Source organism: Oryza brachyantha, chromosome 11, assembly GCF_000231095.2.
Source record: "Oryza brachyantha chromosome 11, ObraRS2, whole genome shotgun sequence".
Classification (NCBI taxonomy): Eukaryota; Viridiplantae; Streptophyta; class Magnoliopsida; order Poales; family Poaceae; genus Oryza; species Oryza brachyantha.
In genome coordinates, this window is record NC_023173.2 from 15,959,248 (window position 1) to 15,980,094 (window position 20,847).

At 40.3% G+C, this 20,847-nt stretch overlaps 1 protein-coding gene, 1 non-coding gene and 1 pseudogene across 2 annotated transcripts; 1 reads left to right on the forward strand and 2 right to left on the reverse strand.

Moving 5' to 3' along the window:
* Nucleotides 1–1,585: 1,585 nt before the first annotated feature.
* On the forward strand, nucleotides 1,586–4,592 carry LOC102704656 (annotated as a pseudogene).
* Nucleotides 4,593–11,308: 6,716 nt separating this feature from the next.
* LOC102709120 lies at nucleotides 11,309–13,568 on the reverse strand. The gene has a single exon (XM_006663010.2). It carries the CDS (start codon nucleotides 13,563–13,565, stop codon nucleotides 11,328–11,330), a length of 2,238 nt encoding a protein of 745 aa, XP_006663073.1. The 5' UTR covers nucleotides 13,566–13,568; the 3' UTR covers nucleotides 11,309–11,327.
* Nucleotides 13,569–19,264: 5,696 nt separating this feature from the next.
* TRNAL-UAA lies at nucleotides 19,265–19,347 on the reverse strand. The gene has a single exon. It is a non-coding gene; the product is annotated as a tRNA-Leu (tRNA).
* Between the last annotated feature and the right edge of the window lie 1,500 nt (nucleotides 19,348–20,847).

The window sequence follows — 20,847 nt, forward strand, 5'->3', positions numbered from 1 at the left end:
TTCCGGATCAACTCTGGCAACACCCCTTTCTCCCCAAGTGGATCCGCCATGTGCTGAACCCTCTCTTTGTTTGACGCAGCCTCGCTGGTAATTGTTTTACGCAGTATTCTTCCGCTCATCAATGCTGTAACTACCATTGATCTTCTCCAAAAATAAATTGTTAATTATATGGTCATCTTGTACAGTTGTACTGTCGTCCAGATGCATTGTCAACTCTATCATAAAGACAGTTTGGATGCATTGTCAACTCTATCATAAAGACAGTTCGGATGCATTGTCAACTAGACAGTTTAGATGTATTGTTAACGGTATCATACATAGAGCTCCTGGATTACTAGTACCTTACCGGTACGAGTTCGAGATTACAAGGGCCACTTTCATCTCTTCTTGTCAACGTGCGTTCCTATCCCATTATCATCAACCACCAACACTGATCAGAGATGAACTAACTGGTAAGTAGTCTCGTCTTTCCTATTGTCGAACAGAACATCCCAAATTTATTGGCAGGATTTATGGTTTTGGTTCTTATTTGGTACAACAGTACTATGCTCCCAAAACTGAATTCCATTTGTTATGTATACGTTTTTTTAAAAGATTTTTCCTTGCCATATGCATGAGAACTAGCACCCTCTCAAGTTTCCACGGCTTAAAATTTGAACAGAAAAAAAAGCTGCTAATATGGTTGCATATTTAGAATTTCTTATTCTATCTTGTGGAAAGAGTAGATTTTAGATAAATTCAATCATGTTAGGGGGTACTGCCCCATTAGTTGTCCATATGTACTAATAAATTCGGTTACTTGCCTTCTGCAGACTTAATTCAGTAGTGTTATGTGGGTAGATTTTGTTTACTAATGTTAAACGATTTTGCAGTCTTTGTCATCAATGCATGTATTGTAGGGTTTGCATCTGTACTCATAAAAAATGATAATCATGTAGTAACTTTTTCACAGGAAAAAGTTGCCACTGTTATATCAATGTAATTTTAATCTTGCTAAATATCCTGACAGAGACCCCATCCTTGAAAGAAAACAAAAATGGCATACCACCTTCAGCGCTGTAGTGACTTTTGCGAGTAATTAAAGGGATAAAGGATGATTAATATGTTTGGCATAGATAGGCATCAGAACTTCTACTAGATCACACATTCACTTTGGTATGATGTAGAAAGTTCTTGTGAATATCAAACTCGCTTAGTTTCAGTTACATAGTACTCTTACAATGCAACGGATGGATCAACTAGTACTTATTGCATTTTACAGCAAGCATCAATTTTCCCAAGTGAGAATTTTGGCATCGTTCCATGTGTCTATTGTATCTCAAGAAAACATTGTTTCATCTTAGTAATTAAAGACTATCATTCAGTTGGCTAGTACTTAACTGTTTTGAAATGTGCTTTAGGGCTTATAAAAAGATTATCCCCTATGGACAACAATACTGTGATCCAACTATGTGTCGTATGCAGGATAAATAGCAAAGGACAACAAACAATGAATGTAGTGTGCTCCAAATTGTAGTACTAGCAGCATACCTTTTGGTTTCAAGAACTATTTTATAATGGCAGAATAAGGGGTAGTAAGAAGCAAATGGCAGAAACCGCAATATACCTAGCTCTCAGAAAAATAGGTATTATCCTAGGACGAAACAAAAGTACTACCTCTGTGGGACAAGATCATGAAGGGGGATCAACTGCTGGAAATGCATGTATTCCTTTTTTTCTGAAAATTTTTGAACGTAGACTGTCTGAGATGATAACCGAAGAAATGTCAATCACAAGGCCAGCAGAATTTCAAGGTAGATTGAGGCGAATAGAAAGCGAACTTCGCATGATCCATTGCTTCCTGGCTCAAATGGAGACAAGATATGACAACAAGTAAGTACTTCAAAGTTGGATTGGGGAGGCACGGAAACTGGGATGCCTTGTTGAGCAAACAATGGACGAATATATTGTCTGGATTATCCAAAGGGAAGGAGAGGGAGGTTGTAAGAGATTACTTGGTATGGAGTCTTTCGCTCTAGTCTCACGTCACATGGCTGCTCAGCTGAAAGAAATTGAAGTTGAGCTGGAGCATCTCTCCAAAATGAAAAAGCGTTGGGTTCAGGTGGAGAAGGAAACTGCATTGCCTATATCATTATCAACTAATTCTCCTCGTGCCACCAGCGGAGATTCTGAACAATATGGTAAAAGGAAGGAAAAACTGATTGAACTGCTAAATAGTGGAGATAAAGCTCTTTCTGTGATAGCAGTTTGTGGTCCGTGTGGGTCAGGGAAAACACATCTTGTCATGGACGTTTATGCTAGCATGAGGAAGTATTTCGACAGTGCTGCTTGGATTTCCTTAGCTCAATGCCCCAATAGTGATATTGCTGTTTTGAGAAAAACGATGGAAGAGCTACAAATTGAAGCCGACTTTCGCACCGAGAGTAAGCCTGTCGAAAGTTATGTAAATCTACTCATGAATGATCTGAAGGAAAAGAAATTCCTATTTGTGTTTGATGATGTACGGGTTCCAGATGCTGTTCGCAAGGCACGGCATACATCTTTTGACAATAAAATGGGTAGCCGGATAATCATAATCACTCGGATGCCTGGGGTTGCTTCTGTAAGTGAATGTAATGTGGAGGCAGAGGTCCAGACACGGGCTATTACGTCTGAGCCTGCTGGGGCCTTGCTTAATCAAAAATGCAAATCAGCAAAACATGATAAGGATGCAAATTCCAAAAGAGGAAAAAAAAACTATTCTGAAAACCAATTTAAAAAAGGATAAGGAGGCTTCAGGTCGGTGGCCAGCCTCCATGAATATTTCAGGCATCCCGGAGTTCATAGAGATTACTTGTCTACATCGTGACGATGCTTTGAAACTCTTCTACACAAAAGCTCTTGTAAACTCAAGTGATTTCCCTGAGCAACTACAAAAAATAAGTGAAAAGATTGTTGTCCTGTGCGACTATCTTCCACAAGCAATTGTCTCTATCGGAGCATCGCTCAGCTTAAAGCAAAAAACAGAGTCTGTCTGGAGTGAAATGGCCCAACAAATTGATGATATTAAAAGAAGCAAAGTAAGCCTGAACGATGTCCAAAAAGTACTATATCTCAGTTACAAGAACTTACCAATGCATCTCAAGAACTGCCTTTTGTATTGTAGCATTTTTCCAGCTGGTTTTCTCCTGTTGCCTGAGAGGCTTGTCCGGTTATGGGCTGCAGAAGGTTTCATTGAAAAGCAGGTATCATTTCAACTGGAGGATATTGCTGAACGCTACATAAAGGAGCTAATCAACTGGGGATTTCTACAAGTTGTGGAGGAGGATGAACTTGGTAGATTAGCAAGCTTCAGGATGCCTATTGTTGTGCATGAGCTGGCTGTATCGATCTCTCAAAAGGAGGAATTTGGAGCTGCCTGTCATGGTATTAAACTAGCAGAAATGGATAGCAATGTTCGCTGCCTATTTATGTCGGAATACCCTGAAGATATTGGTGCAGTAGTAGATTTTCCTTACCTCCGCACTCTTATAGCTGACAGTGCTGCTGCGGGTTTTCCATCCTTACCAGCATCACTGCCAGCCAAACTTAAGTTTCTTACTGTTCTGGAACTGCAAGGATCTCCCCTTAAAGAGCTCCCCAGAAATATTGGTTATCAGCTGTTTAATTTGCGATATCTTGGTCTGCGGAAAACAGAAGTACAACAGCTTCCAGATTCCATGTGCAGGCTCTACAGCCTGCAAACTTTGGATCTCAAGTGGAGCAAAATAGAAGAATTGCCAAGTTGGATAGGTGACCTCACGAGATTGAGGCATGTTTTTGCTGATACTTTGCTTGACGAAAGACAGAAGGAATTCCTATACTTCAACAGTCTGAAAGCCCCCAAACGTTTGAAGTACTTGAAAGAACTGCAAACTCTTGAGACAGTGCAGGCAAGCTCTTCCTTTGAGAAAACTGTAGAGAAGCTGACCCAGTTAACAAGTCTGTGCGTTGGTAACATGGAGGGTCGATCCTGCAGGACATTGTTTGCTTCATTGTCAAAGCTTTCCTCCCTTTCTAGTTTGCTTGTCAGTGCAAGTAATGAGAGTGAGTCTCTCCGCTTTCAAGCCCTGAACCCTGGTCGTCTTGAAAAGCTTGTTATCAGGGGCAAGTTGGCTGATGAGACATTTCAACGTCCTATTTTCAAATCGGAAAAGCTTAAATCTCTAGAATTAAGCTGGTGCAATCTGTGTGATAATTCACTCACCCTGCTATCAGAAAATTTACTTAACCTTGAATCTCTCAGCCTCCATAGAGTCAGCGGCATCACCAAGCTGGCATTTGAAGCAGATAACAGTCGTCCAGATAACATTCGTCTCGCCAAGTTGAGGACACTTGTACTACGAGAAATTAATGAGGTGAATGAACTTAAGATTTCAGCTGCCTCGTTGCCAGGTCTTCAAGTTCTCCATGTCGAGTCACTATGTAAACTCAGTCAGCTGAGCAGCATCCGTGACTTGGAGAGAATCCAATCCGTCAGGAACCTATACTTCCCACAGTTGATCGCTATGCAGAGAGGAAATAATCTGGCAGCAGGCAGCAGCCAGCAGAACGCCGTGATATCCCAGGAGTAATCACCACACAATGTAAGTTTCAAAAGAAAAAAAGAAAGGGAATTTTTATGGTACGTGTAAAATTTTTGTACCTTTAAAAACCTATAACACAGAGGTACCAAAGCCTTACACTAGAAAAAGTGGAACCTCCTAATACATCTTTTCAAGGATGGTAAATTTGTCAATCAAGAAAATCTCTTGTATTCATGTACCTGTCTATGTATGGAACAGATTGTTCCATCATCTGGGAGCTAGCTATTCCTGACGTACGCTTCCATATCTATTGAACAGATTGTTCCATCATCAACAATAAGACAGGAGCTAGCACCGATGATGTAGACATAAACCTATTAACATGTATTTTGTTTGTAGACATTTGGTGGTCGTATCCTAGTATTTCAGGCTTGTATATTCATTCATCATGAAAACCATCTGTATCAAATAATCGTGAATACCTTTTGTTTCTAGGATTCAGTTGCACGCATAACTTTCTAGGATTCAGTTGCACACAGAAAATGTATAAAAGCGCAAGCTCAGCGAAGAATACTTACTTAACAGCGGAAATATGGCACGTCGGCCTAGCTTTCGAAAAGACCAACCATGCAGCAATCTAAAGACCCAACAACACCACAGGCGAGCCTGAGCGAAGGAAGCGACCCTAACACGAGCAACCTTGAGGAAGACCTGCTCTTCTGAACCACATTTTATGCAAGGGGTGAGTACAAACGTACCCAACAAACCACGATCCAAGAGATACAAGTAGAATACATGCAAGTAGTACAAGGATATAGGGTTCATCAGGATGGGTTGATAACAAGCCTATTATACAGTTTTTTCCTACTTTGGTAAAACAGTTTATTTGTAAACATTTTACAAATCGATAGTTTAAAATGTAGCAATATTAATCACCAACATCCTCATCTCATTCCAATCCAAATTTTAATTATAAAATCTACTCATACCATAAGAAATAGGAATCACCCAATGACACATCCCCATTAACCGGGAGAACGGCGTATTCGAATACAATACAACTCTGCAGCGTCTGCACAACTTTACCAATACGATACCACGACTGGATCAGAGTCGAGATAATAGAACCGTTCATTAGTCCCACTTACTACTAGCACCGCCCAGTGGGATATCCTTCGTCCTAGCAGTCGGGCACTCGCTCGGCCACAAGCAAGGCATAGTAGATCACTGCTTTCATGAGTGCCACTGTTGTGAGATCATGTCAACTTGGCCCACGGCCTCTTACACATGTCCACTCCTATATGCTCCTAGAGCCTCTAACAGTTGTTCGTATAGTGGGACCACGTACTAGGTTAAGTCCGATTTCTCGGTCCTGTGGATGGGCGCAAACTATATCATTTTCCATGGCATAAGATGGTTTATCCTTATATCCGGGAAAGCAAATAAATTAACACAACGCATGTATATAATAAACACAGTAATACATGTCATAATATCCAGAACATCACCTTCCCCGGAGTTACCTTCCATATCATTCAAGGCGAGTGATTTATATCAAAACAATATTTTATGCAGCCTGATAGAGTCATCACATGACAACGGGCAAAACAGATGTATGTGTGTAGAGGTTTGGTGGTATTATCCACTATAATATTAATCTGATGAAGTGTACATCCTATACCTAGGTTATCAGGGAACATGATATGGTAGTTTATGATATCAGCCATAATAGTAAATTAAGTACATGGTAATAACTAATGTAACATGATTATTTAAAAAGTAATAATACGCCAAAATAACTTTGCAAGTAAATAATGCATGAAATAACTAAGTGGTTCTCTACTTAGGTTCTCAAGATGATCAAAGGATGGTTTCGTGGCTTGCCTTGCAATATGTGGTTCTCTGGGAGCTTCAACGTAGTCGTCTGGGTCCACGTCAGCTCCTATAATGGCTTGATAGACTTTCTTCCATACGATCTAGCGCACGCACACAAGAACAGGCAATAAATAAAACCATAAAACTAAAAGTTATAAATAAATAATAAAATAACAACAGAAGTTGGAGCTAGCCGGAGAGAGATAACAACGGGGTAGGTGATTGGAGAGATTTGGAAGGCTTTTTAGACTGATCTAGGATTAGGATGTATACCGGACGATTATGATTTGAGTTGAAATGATGTGTGATATGGATTAGAAGTGAGAGAGACCACATGATTGTGCTATGATTTTATGTGGCTTCGCATAATACAAGATTGATTTAAATACCACATAATAAAGATCGAGTATAACTCGAGGCAAGAGTTGATTCGAATAAAACAAGAATATAGATAGATAATGGCTGATAAATGTTAGAATTTATTAAGCCATTGAATATGAATGAGAGTTTAGACTATATATGGAAAAGGCTATGGTTTAATGGGTTGAAAGAGAAGATGATAAGTCAAATGAGGTTATTTTGCGAGAATAACATAAACTTGGATTCAGAAGGAGGCTGATAGCGGGTTAATGTATGAGTTATGATATCACGGTCATGTAACAGTTTAAAAGATATCACAATAAACTGAAGGATGGATGGATTTAAATAGGCTTTGGTTGTTGCGAAGAATAAGATTAGGGTTAAAGGTTCGGTTAGACTTAGGGCTTATAATTGCAAATGATAACAGTGGAGGCTAGAGTGGGATGGGATGATCATGCTATGATCATATGTGGCTCTATAAGACGAGTGGGTGGTTTCATGTGTTAAACACCGAAACACCGAGCAGACTTAGTGTTTAACCCAAAATATTGTCATGAACAGATACACATAAAAGAATATAAATGGGTTTATAGTCGGTGAATGGTTATACACGATTAAATTGGAAACAAGATTAACTGTGTCAATAACTTGATTTGTGTATGGTTTAACGTATAAGAACAAAAGAATTTAGGAATTAAATGAGGTTTGGTCAAAAGAAATGTTATGAAATCGACACTTCAAACATCGTCGATATGTTAGGATAACCTCCGGATTTGACTGCATAATTATTCAGTATAGTAGAGTGGCTAACCAAATAATAATACACCGAGTCAAATGTTAAATTGATTTTAAATGTTTCACCGGTATTAGTGAATAGTAAACCCTAGGATCAAAATTAGGGCTGCAACTTCGGAGTTTCGGATGGTGACGAAATTGACACCATTGGATTCAAGGAGTCTGGAATAGGTCTCGGATTTGAAATTGGAGATCAAAGGATCAATGAACCAATTCAACTAGAGAATAAATAATTTCCGAAATTATTTTCTTTTGGAAAAAGGATTGAACTAAAATGTGGAGTGGTTCAAAAAGATATATAGCTTGGTTTTGGGCCAGTGTTTAATATGATGTGAATGGATGATTGTCTACAAGGTTTTGATACTTCAAAATGTAATGGAAAAATGAAAGAAATTATATTTATTGAGAGCTAAACCGAAGGCAGATCGATATTTGAATTGATTTGGGAAGCTGTACATTCGTTTGTAGGTTCTGTGCAAGGGCATGGGAATGGCTGTTGCAACCTAGGACTGGGTGGTACAAAATACAAGAGAAAACCCAAATGAATTTGGTTGGAAAGTGGCTGAACCGATCAGATAACTTATTGAATTGAATTGGTTTTATATGGGCTCAAGTCAATTGAGTTCTGGTTGGACTGAGTCAAATGGGAACAGTGCATGCCTAGCACTGTTCATCTTCCTCCCTGGCTGTTACGTGAGTACAGAGAAGAGGAGAGCAAGGGCGCCGGCGTCCGAGTGATGGAACGGCGACGATAGCCACGGCACAACGCGTCCCGTAGGATGGCTCTCCCACAGGAAGCAGCGGCTGGCACTGGGGATAGGGGAAACAACAAGAACATGGCCACAATGGTTTGGACCGGGAGGAGAGAGAAGGATGAACCAGCGAGCTCCGGTGGAGAACGCGTTTCACGGTGAGGGGATTCCATTTTTGTAGTTGTTAGAGGCGGAAGAGCAGTGTAACAAGTTGTTCACGTCGGGTTGGATCTAGGCAAAGGTGTGGCCATGGCGGCGGCGCTCTGGTGAAGGGAGACGGCGGTTGGCAAGGGAAACGGACGGGAAAGTTTCAGGGGAGTGAGGCGGAGTCGGATGTGGGCTCGGCTGAGGCCGGGATGGCCGGGAACGGCGGCGCAACGTGCGCCGTGGAGGCCAAACAGAGAAGACAGAGCCAGGCGGCGGTGGCTGCCATGGTGGTGGCGCTCCGGCAAGCTTCGGCTGGGGCATGACATCCAGTGAGAACTAATAAAGGGAGTAGGTGATAGCTACACCAAAGAATGGGCGCGGGGCGGCACGAGGTGGCGGGGCGCCGTGCGGCTGGCGGCGGCGAACAGAGCAGCGGCATCGATGGTGGCACTGTCGAAGTTTTGGCAGCGAAATCGCAAAGGAACAAGAGGGGAAAACACATGAGTGATAATGGTGAATCCACTTTTACCTTTGATTTTTGGGGTGGAGCAGAAAGAGCTACGAATTTCGCGGAATAGCGCCGGTGGTCAAAACCTTAGCTTCGGTTTGGCCGAGACGACGAGCGGCGATTCCAGCCGTGGGAGTCAGTGTAGTTTCAGGGGAAGAAAGGAGCAGGCCTCAGCGACCTTGCTCGCCATTGGCCGCGGCCGGCGAGATGGACAGGAGAGAGGAATGGATAGAGAATAATGTGGCGGTCGTAGACTTGAGTTCGAGAAGCTCGAACAGAGAGGAGAAGAGGTGGAGGTCGGTTTCACTAAAGTCGGTTTGGCTCAGGAGATGTGTGCCCGTCGCATGGACGACACGAAGCAGCGCGGTGGCGGCGAGAGGATGACGACGACAACGTCGGCTGCTCTCTGCCTCGCTGAAATCAGCGGCCGAGGCGAGAGGCGGTGAAGAGGGAGTGGGCTGTCCTGGGCCGGGCTAGAGAGAAATGGGCCGGATTGATTTCGGCCCAGAACAAAAATGGAGATAATTTTAGGAATTTTAGAATAATTTTGATGGCGAACGAAACATTGCACAAGATCGACGGAATTGCAAGATGGATAAACTTGGGGGTTTCAGTGTTTGCAATGGATTTGGAAAATTTGGCATACCTTTAAATAAAAGACAAATATAGAGATTTCGGAGTTTGGATAGTAGTACAAGTAGAGATTCAATATGGAACTTGGATGAGATTTGGATGAAACCAAAATTAAATGAATAAAATTGGAATTTTTGGATATCGGTGTAAATTTGGACATGAATATTTGTGAACACGGAAATTTTGGTGGCTAGGGCTTGGTAACGGATAATTGTAAAAGATCTTACATCGGTGTTGGACTCTTGGATCAATTGGGATCAGGTAATAGTTAACTACGGATGAATTTAAATTGATGACGAAGATTTAGATAAACTGGACTGATAGGAAAATATAAAAGGATGGAATTGAATTGACTTAAGAGCTGCGACTTGACAAAAAACAAAGGACGCCAACTTAAAACATTTTCGCAAAATTTTACCCTAAAATTTCTAGTATGTTACAACAATGCTGAAATTTGTATTGGATTTGTGTAAATGTAGATGATTTTATAAGGACCTCAGGAGTACATATTTATACTCATGTATGAGTACTATTCTATATTGGACACAATATATATTTCCTATAAGATAAAAGGAAACACACAAGTTTTATTTGGGCTCTAACTCTAACCCTAGACCCAAAAGGAAACGAAGTACTAAACGGATATGAGACAAAACTTACTAAAAATAAAAATAAAGAAAATTTACTAAGGCCCTTGTTTGATTCAGGTAACTAATCCTTTAGTCCCTAAAAACCCAAACAGGAGGGACTAAAGTGACTAAAATTATATTAGTCTATTAGTCCCTTCCATAGGAACTTATTGGGACTAAAACTTCCTTTCACACTTGCCCACAAACCAGAATTTCCATATATGATGCACTTTTAGTCTATTTTAGTCCCTCTAAACAAACAGTAGAGACTAAAGATTTTAGTCCGAGGACAAATTAGTCCTAGAACTAAAAAACCAAACACCGCCTAAATAGATATAATTATTCTGCCATTATATGGTCTTCATGATTTCTTATTTAACTTAACTCTTTTGGATAAATTTTTTCATCGATTGGTTATGTTTTTGCTTAATCAAATCCACCAAGAAATCTTAAATAACGCTCGTATAAAAAGACAAATAAAAGATCTTCAGGACCAGCAACATCGCTCCGTGCGGCGGGCCCCTACCCCCTACAGCCACCTCCTTTCTCTAGCGAGCCCATCAGCCAGCGCGCCCACTTTATCTGGTGATGAGCATGGTCCTCTACCGACGAACGAACGCACACACGTGCAATCGTGTCTCCTATCAAAATATGCCAAGTACTTGTACTTTTGTTCACACAAAACACAACTGACCTAAACTACCTTTATAATTAAACCATTGTCGTCAATTATAAAAATTACTTTTCGCATCTTGTCTCTTACAAATTAACAACTAATTTTGCACTATCTTCGCATAACTCATATATCTCGTAAGAGATTTGCTCCGGTCCAATAAAAAGTATCTCAAGGTACCAGTATCTCAAGATACCAAATCGTTTTTCACCATTAGATCTAGCTGCTAGGTAGGATGTGCGTTGTTAGATCAAACGATCAGAAACGATTTGGTACCGCGAGGTATCGGTACGTCGAGATACTTTTTGTTATTTTTTGTTAGACTGAAGTAAATCTCATCTAGTAAAGTCGTAAACACCGTGAAATCTTTGTAAATTTTAATAGCGAGCTAATGAAAGGGGTAAACTGCTGTCAGATATCAACAATGAGCTTGGACCTGGCATGGCCAGACTCCACCCTATACTGGTCGCCCACGCCGAAGTGCGCCATGAGCAGCCACACCACGGTGAGCAGTTCGCCCCCCTGGCTGAGCTGCCTTGCGTGGGCACTGCCGCTGCACTTTCCGGCCGCATGGCACAGCATCTCCACCCACACGCCGGCGATGAGCTGCCACCTTGTGACATCCGTGATGCCCTCCAGCTCCCTGAGCTGCTTCGCGAGCTTGCACGCCTGGAAGAGCACCGACTTGCTCCTGTCCCCCTTCACGTCCCGTGGCTCTGCGATCGACGTGTCCACGGCCGTGAGGCTGCCGGCGCACCCCTTCTCGTCTCTGGTCTCGTCGTCGTCTCCTCGCCGGAAGAAGTTCTTGGCCTCCGCGCAGGTGTCGCCGAAGCGGATCTGCCCGATGCTCGCCGTCATCATGAACGGGCGCATGACCAGGAGGAACAGCATGTAGTTCGATATTTGCCTGCTCACCGTCACCAGATTATCCGACTCTCCGCGTGGTGATGCGGTGCCATGATCGTCGTCGTTGTTGTCGCCGGCAGCAGGGCCCGAGCTGGAGCTGCAGAGGCATCCCCATCGGAGGCGCTTGGAAATGGAAGATGAGCAGCTGCAGCATCCGTCGTCATCGTCTTTCTCCGGCGGATCATTAATGGCGTAGAAGCAGAGTTCCGTGGCGATGTGCCAGAGGAGGATGCTCTCGTCGAACTCGCAGTCGACGCTCCAGCCCAACTTCTGGTAGAGGCCCTTGCGCTGGAGCGCCCACTGGCCACGGTGCTCGCCGACCTTCCGGTAGCTCTTGGGATCCTTGCTGATGCTGCTCGCCTTGCTCTTGATCTGTTCGAAGACGTGGCCCTTGAGCTGCTCAGACACGGCGATGCACGTCGTGTACCTCCAGCTGTCCCACGCCGTCTTCACGCGGAAATTCCACCTCCACTCCAGCCACTCCATGGCTTTCTTGCACCAGAGGGACCTGTCCTTGAGGCAGTAGCTGATCAGGCTGTACTGCGACATCTTGTTCGACCACCTGGGCCGCTTCTCCGGCTGGAACAGGCTGATCAGCCGGAACACCGCCGCCGCCAAGGGCCGGAGCACCTCTCTGCCGCGCATGTCGGTGTAGGTCCAGGAGGAGACGGCGATCAGCAGGATCGCGTATGCCTCCAAGAAGATGGCTCCTCCCAGGAGCACGAAGGAGATGTTGATGTCAACCTGCTGCTTGTAGCTGTAGCTGTAGCCTCGCATGTCGCCCAACGCGCGGTTGAAGAGGACGAGTGACACGACAGGCGCGGCCAGGGTGAAGAGGCGCAGGCCGCGGCCGAGGCGGCCATGAATCACGAGGGCCTTGGAGTGGAGGCACTCGTACATGAGCACCAGCTCGATCTCCACCACCTTGTACGCCTGCTCCATCTCCAGTCTCCGGAAGAAGGCGAGGCTGTCGATCCGGTCCTGGAAGCTGAGGATGAGGTCGACGAAGAGGCGGCGGAAGGTGTGAAAGAACCTGTGCGCGCTGTGCACGAGGTCACCGTACTCCTCTCGCTCGACTTCGACATGGCGGTCGTCGTGCGGAGGCCGCTCCTGCACGATGACGATCTGGGCGACCAGCCCGGCGTCCGTCCTCGACTGGCACTCCTCCACGAATTTGGCGTAGTTCGGCCCCGGATCGGGAGGCGTGAGCATGGAGCTGCGCAGGCAGCCCATGCTCGCCGCCCGGAGCGCCAGTGTCCGCTCGCCGTACTTGGTGATCCCTGCGACGAACATGATTATCGCCGGGATCACGAGCCGGGCGCCGGGCCGCGATTTCCAGTAGACGTATCCGGCGAGCGCGACCTGCGACAGCAGGCTCAGGAAGTGGCGCAGCCAGAGCTCGTTGTCCTCAACGGCGAAGGCGGTGATGGTGTCCTGCCCGCCGAGATGGAGGATGAGGAACGGGGCCCAGAAGACGAGGAGGTGCACCTCGCCTGCAGCAGCATCGAGTGAGCCGCCGTCGCAGAGCCTCTCGCTCTGGGACATTTTGCCCAGCGCGTAGACGGCGACGTAGTCGGCGAGGAGGTAGGCGAGCCAGAGCGGCATGCGCAGCCACCAATCGGCTCTGCGCTTGCGCAGGCCGCCGGCGAGGAGGAGGAACACCTGAAGGGACAGGCTGGTCAGGACAAGCACGCGGATTTCCCACTCCCCCCACACCTCCCATACCCGCCTCAGCTTCACCATTCCCTCTCCCCGTTATCGAGCATAAGCTCGTTTCACTTTCATGGTGAAGATCCAGCAGCAAGTGCAGCATTGCTAGCTCCTTGCACACAAGTGCAATTGATGTTTTATTTATTTCTTCTCCATTTGCAAACGAACATAGTCTTCTGTCTGCTAGGACATTAAATTATCTACATGGCACTTCAAGTCACTGAATTATTACTCCAACTTGTATCTGCTTGGTTTCTTGCAAACTTCTCTCTCTCACAAAACATAAAAATTTCTGGTATATAAATCTTATCAAAAAAATATAAGCAAATGGTGCTATTTGTGGTACTACTTAACACATCAATCTTTCCTCAATATCCTTCCAGCTAATACATTCCTCCTCGTTTGTATTAAAGTGAGTAACCCAGTTTTTCTTAACATTAATCATTATTAAACAATTATATATTTTTTCCAATTTTGGAACGGATGGAAGAAGCGCACATCAGATTCCATTGACCATTGACCCAAACAATGCCAACGGCTCCGTAATTGTCATGTTAAGTTGAACACTTATTATTCCGAACTAGTTTTTTCTCTTGACTATGCTGGTCAACTTGCTTTACCGCCCAACCATTGGCTCCTTGCCGGGATGTAGTGCTGGCAGAAACTTTATGTGCATATCCTCTCTCGGGATTACTGAAACCTTTTAATTTCGAACCCACGACCTACGAGAGGTGGTTGCTTAGAGTATAGCTAACTACCGGCCCCAATTCATCTATAGCAAATCTAATAGTCAATTCATACAATAGTTAGCTACAAAACATATACTACTATATCTCACATGTCATACACACACTGTGTCTTGGAGTCTGTGCTGCAGCTGACTACAGATCTGTAGCCCACTGTTTATTTTCTGTCATCTCTTATATCATTAAAATATAATTGCAAGAGCATGTACAATAGCAGGCTATAAGCAAACTATAAACATATTTTAAAGAGATAATAGAGGAGAGAGAGTAGTGAGCTACTAATTTATAGCCAGCTGCAGCACGGACTTCGAGACGCAGCGTGGGTATGATATGTGGGACCATGTATTAATGCTTTGTAGGTAACTATCGTATGAATTGATTATTAGATTGACTATAGCTAAATTGAAGTTAGTAGTTGGCTATACTATTGAACTTGCTCTAAGTAACTAGCCAACGGGCGTACTCATGTTTTGGTATATTGTATACCGCTTATTATAAGTGTATTTCTACCCTTAGAGCCAAATTAGTAACAAGAAGAAATGACTTAATTAAATTTCTCTCATTAAATTAGGGGATTGTATAGAATGAGAAATATCTAGAAGTAAAATGGATAGAAATTTACGCATTTTGTTGGATAAATTCAAATTCTAAAAATACGCTTATTATGGGATAGAAAGGGATAGAAATATATAATAAGTTACATCATAATTACAATATAGTTTTGTGGGATACAGGGATAATCCCAATTTTTCCCTCTTAATGAAAAGGCAGAGCTCCGGCCAGCCACTTGCGTAAAAGAAAATACGAGTTATACTCGTGTACTATATGTCTATATCTATAAAGGAGCTCTGAGTTGTAAATAAAGTTGTAAACGTAACAACCAGGTTGTGCCTGACTAGGTATATGACAAGCCTTAGTTTTCTATGTACAGATTCCCATAGCACAATTAGTTTAGATATGATAAATGTTTAGCTGTAATTGATTAGGTACGCATCTCTTATAACCCTATCCCTTAGTATATAAGGGGATGTAGGGGTCTCTCAAGAACCACGGTCCAACGGATTGCGCATTGTTCTCACTGTGCACCTATTATAGGGTTTTAGACAATTAATCAAAAGATACGTAGGAGTAGAGTATTATCTCATCTTTAAGATCCCGAACCTAGGTAATCCCTGTTCTTGGTGTGTCATCGTACTTTCGGTCTCATAGTCTCATGTGCTACCTTCTTTATTGTTACCAATAAAAAAACATCGACAAGTTTTAATATAATACACTCATCTATTTTATTAATGAAGTAATAGGAAAAGAGCCCACGGTTGTACGTTCACTCTCACGCGTTAAAAAAACTCATATTAATCAAAAATAAAAAAAATATAATCCAACTAGAAATGCAAATTCAGAATTAAAAATGAAAAGCCAAAAGTGTGTTTGTAAAAATACAACTTAGAAAAATAAAAAAATCAACTTAATAGTAATAAAATAATTTGTATAATTTATAAACATATAAAACTATGGTTAAAAGAAGTAGAGAAAATTTTACAAAACTACATGTATTTTGCCTATTCTATTGTAAAACTACAGATTTAGGCCGCGTTCATTTGAGCGCCGGTAAGTTACACCGGCGCGGAAAACGTAGTAATATATTAGTACATGATTAATTAATTATTAATTATTAAAAATATAAAATAGATTAGTATGATTTTTGAAACAACTTTCCTAAAAAAATTTCTGTAAAAAATACACCGTTTAGCAGTTTGGGAAGCGTACGCGTGAAAAACGAGAGAGATAAGTTAACTAAGAGGAGGGCCGAACATGGCCTTAGTGTAACTATGATCACAAAACTACATGTATTTCGTCGCTTCTCTCACAAAACAACAGATTTAACTACTTTTCTCGCAAAACTAAAAAAATAATGTACCTATCATCACGCAAATTTAAATTTAGTTTACCTATTATCACAAAATTATAGGCTTTAGTATTCACCGATAATTGAGATGTGGAACCCATATATCTGCAATCTCAGGAACCTTCAACAGACATCTTGTTGATAGGTGATGGTGGTTGGTAATTAAGTAGTACATTTTCTGCATTTCGATGTTTCTGTAATCAAATATTCTGAAACTACGGGTTCTGATGTTGTGAACAATGTATAGGGTCCTGAGATTCCAGGTCGGTATCACATAGTCACATGTCAGTTAATGGCTGATATTGAGTAAATTTTATAAAAAATCACTCTCTCGCAGAGTTACATGTTTTAGCGTTGCTTGTTATATCCATAGTTACCTAACATGCAGGATCCACCTGCAATCTTAGAAACCTATAGGTCGTTCACTACAACGTCCGATTAAGCGGTTTCATAATACTGGCTCCGTGCTTAAATATTTGATGCCGTTGACTTTTTTGACGTATGTTTGACCGTTCGTTTTATTTAAATTTTTTATAAAATATGTAAAGTTATATATATTCACAAAAGTATATTTAACAATAAATGAAATGATATAAAAATAATTAATAATTATATAAATTTTTTTGAATAAAACAAATAGTCAAACGTGTATAAAAAAAAGACAAGGACGTTAGTTAAATATCTAGAGAGACAAAGAGAGTAAATCTTATCAGTATAGATTTATTTTTCCAATCATCCGTCCCATGGTGGGTCATATGGGTCACACAGTGACACACATATCCACATTTGGCTACTTTCCCTCGTACCCATCGATGTGCTTTCCGTATCCGTGCTCTAACCTTATTGTTTTGTAAAATTAAACATAAAGGGGATGAGCCTATTTATAAGTAAAACTTTTACATTTACATGCTTAGTGATCTAAAAACAATGATTAGAAAATAAAATACGATGAAAAACTTAACTCTAAATTTGAGTTTTAAAATCTTATAAGCATAAGCATAAAGAAAAAGACAGCACAAGTTCAGGTTCACCACAAACCACGATCAAGGATCAAGCTCACCAGGGTTTCATTTACCACGGAGGGGATAAATCCGGTCATGGGCGGAGCGACTGTAATCGTGATTATTGTTAAAAAATCGTGCGGATTCAAAACTCAAAATTCAAAAAAATCGTCACAGTTTTGGACGTACGGTTTGACACAATTATCGCACGGTTTGGTGCAATTATCATGGCAATTTTGAAAATGACAATAATCATGGCTTCGATCATGATAATCTCACGGTTTTGAATACAATAATAATCATAGTTTCAATCATGATAATCACACGGATTTATATGATTATCGCACGGTTCGCTACGATTTTGAATTCCTCATCATCAAGCCATATTGGGCCTCAGGAACAGTGAGATTTTTATTTTTCTCACCTTTTAATCTTTTTTAATTGATTCATGTCTTGTTTTTGAATTTTTTTTCACCACTAAGTCTTGGATAAACATAACTATTACCATGATTTTTGGATTTTTTTTACTAATGTTTTTCAAAAATTTTAAATCAGGACGATATTTGTGCAATGGTCTCGCCAAAACCGCTACCATATCTCGACGATACGTGCGATTATCGTAATAATCTTGGTCTTGTGAACCCTGAGCTCACCTGCTGCCTATCTAGGTTGTTCATCCAGTCTGACGGGTAAACTGCTTATATGGTCAACTTCTTTCTTACTTGGATCCAGTATTTCAGTGGCACCAAGCTCACACTACCATTCACCACTGTAGAGCAAAGGTAGATCTAGATGCATGCTGTGAGGAGAGAAAGGGGTGGGTGAGAGAGCCGATGTACTCAGGAAGTTAAGCGGTTGTTTATATGTAGAGATTTTTTTTCTTGTCACATTTGATGTTTGGACGTTAATTTATAGTATTAAATATAAACTGATAACAAAACTAATTGCATAAATAAAGGCTATTTCATTTGACAATTTTTTTAAGCCTAATGATCAATCCACGATTAGCAAATGTTTACGGTAGCATCATATTCGCTAATTATAGACTAATTAGGCTCAATAGGTTTGTCGCGAAATAGTCGATGAGTTTTATTAATAGTCTAAATTTAATACTAATTAGTGTTCAAACATTCAACGACGTGACAGGTACTTAAAAAAATCCAGGAAACAAACGGGCGCTAAGTAATGCTTCGTCACGCAATCTCATCCATTCTGGCCGGTGATGAGAAAGCAGAGAATTATTGTTCTTTCTCAGCGGCAAATGAGATGTGAGAAAGGTTAGACTCTAAAATTACCGGGGTGATTATTTGGATTTTCAATGGCATATTTATAAATAAAAAATAATTTTATAAATAAAAATATATATGTATTCTTAGCAATATAAAAGTAAATATTGGAAAATAAACTTGGTAAAAATCTTAAAATTAAATCTAAATTAATCTAAATTTAAGGTCAAAAATTCAAATTTTGGCCTATAAGAGTAAACAGAAACAAAAAGATGTTGACTGGAAAAAAAACTAAAAATATTTTCATGCCTTTGGGGTTTGAAAACATTCATGCAGACTGAAAATGAAAATTTCGGTAGGTTCAGTGAAAACGTGAATGTAGACTAGAAAAAAAATAAAAAAATATTTTGCTTTTTTTAGGCAAAAATATTTTTTGCTGGCTGCGGAGTTCGAAAACATGAATACACATTGGGAAAAATTTCCTGTTACAACGCACAGGAAGTTCATATTGAAAAAAAATGCTGGTTGTGGGGTTTGAAAACATGAATGCAGACTGGAAATTAAATTTTTCAGTAGATTCAATAAAAAAATTGAATACAGACTAGAAAAAAAATCCTTTACAACACACAAGCACATTATTTAAATTTTTTTTCCTATTACAACACAAGCATTATGATAGTTAAAATAAAATTTTTAGTACACGGAATGAAAACATGAATGTGAACGTAAAGGAAATAATTTTCAGTAGATTCAATTAAAACACGAATGCAGACTGTCAGTAGATTAAATGAAAACAAATGCAAATTAAAAAAAATGCAGACTATCAGTAGATTAAATGAAAAAATTAGTAATTTGCTGGCTGTGGGGTTCGAACCCACGCGCACTCATGTGCAGAAGATCTTAAGTCTTCCCCCTTAACCACTCGGGCAAACCAGCTGGATAAATTTCTTTAAGCATTTACACCTTCAAGATCAAAACTCCAAATTCCAATTACATCTGGTGCTTCATACCTTACTAGTTGCTACTTCTTATTTTAGGAATCTACTATTACTGTTTGTTCTGTACACTCCCTAAGCTTATGGGATAAAATTATCTTACCTTATTATAACATATTACATATAAAATATTTCTCCACAAGAAAAAAAATAATGTTATCACACGGCAATTGCACAACCTTTCCTAATTCTATAGAAATTTGAACCATGTAATATTTACCAACCAGATCGCACTAAACAGTAAAATAAAAAAGTCAATATAAAAATGAATTCGGCATGGTTCACTTCCATGGTAATTCTTACACCTTAGGGCCTGTTTGGTCGGGCTTTTTAGCCCGTATCGGTTAGCAACGATACCACCACAGTGAAGTTTTATGTTCAACACTTACGTTGTCCTAATCATAAGATAGATAAAGGCTTGAGAGTACTATTGTTGGACATCAACATAGTCAGATTACTAACAATAACATCAGAAAAATATGTATTAAATAGGAATGAGTATTTAGGTTTTAGAAATATTTTGTTAGCGCTGTCCTTTTATGTGAAATAGTTGAATTAATTGATCTGTTAAGTGATGAACAAGTGTGGAATATTTTTTAATCGTCGAAAGATATGCACCTCCTGATAGCAACGGAGGGGAAAAACAACTAATGGAAACATCATTAGCAATTTTACTTTGTTAAAAACTATCATGTATTTTTCTAAAATACAAAGAACTCATGCGCTAATTTTTTTCTTTGTATTATATGATCATTTAATATTTAATTTAAATATCTTTTTTTATTTAATATAAGAAGACACAATGAATTTTTTAAAAAACTATAAAAAATTTACACTTTGAATTACATGTTATTTGAGAGTTTCACAATTATTTTGTTAATTTCGTATATACAAATGTCAACAAAATTTCCTTTATTGTAAGAAGACGAAAGTTGTATGGGATGTAACTCATATATGTATAAAGTACCTTTCATTAAATCTAGTTTTATATAGTTTAAATTTTATGTTAATACTAGATAATATAAATAAATTATTTAATTAAAATTATCCGTACAATGTGTGAACTTGATATTGTAGCGATTTAGAAATTAGCACATCAATTTTGTTGTTGCAATGTTTCTAAAATTAGTGTATAAACTTGGGCTTGTAAGTTCTGCATCTACAATTACCATCAAGATCCAAACTTGAAAGTTTGTAATTATATGTGGTCCAACCTATAATTAATTATGCAAAGCTACAATAGTCACTATTAACTTGTAGTTTGTTGCTATTTTGTTAGAGTTTGTTTAAATAATCATATTAACGAATGCTTGACAGACAAACAACTTTGAATGTTTGGTTTATATGATTGCATTTGAAAGAATTTATAATATGTTTTATTTGTATTACTAAATTATGCTATAGTGTTAACATGTGTACGATTGTAGCGCATGTAGATTGC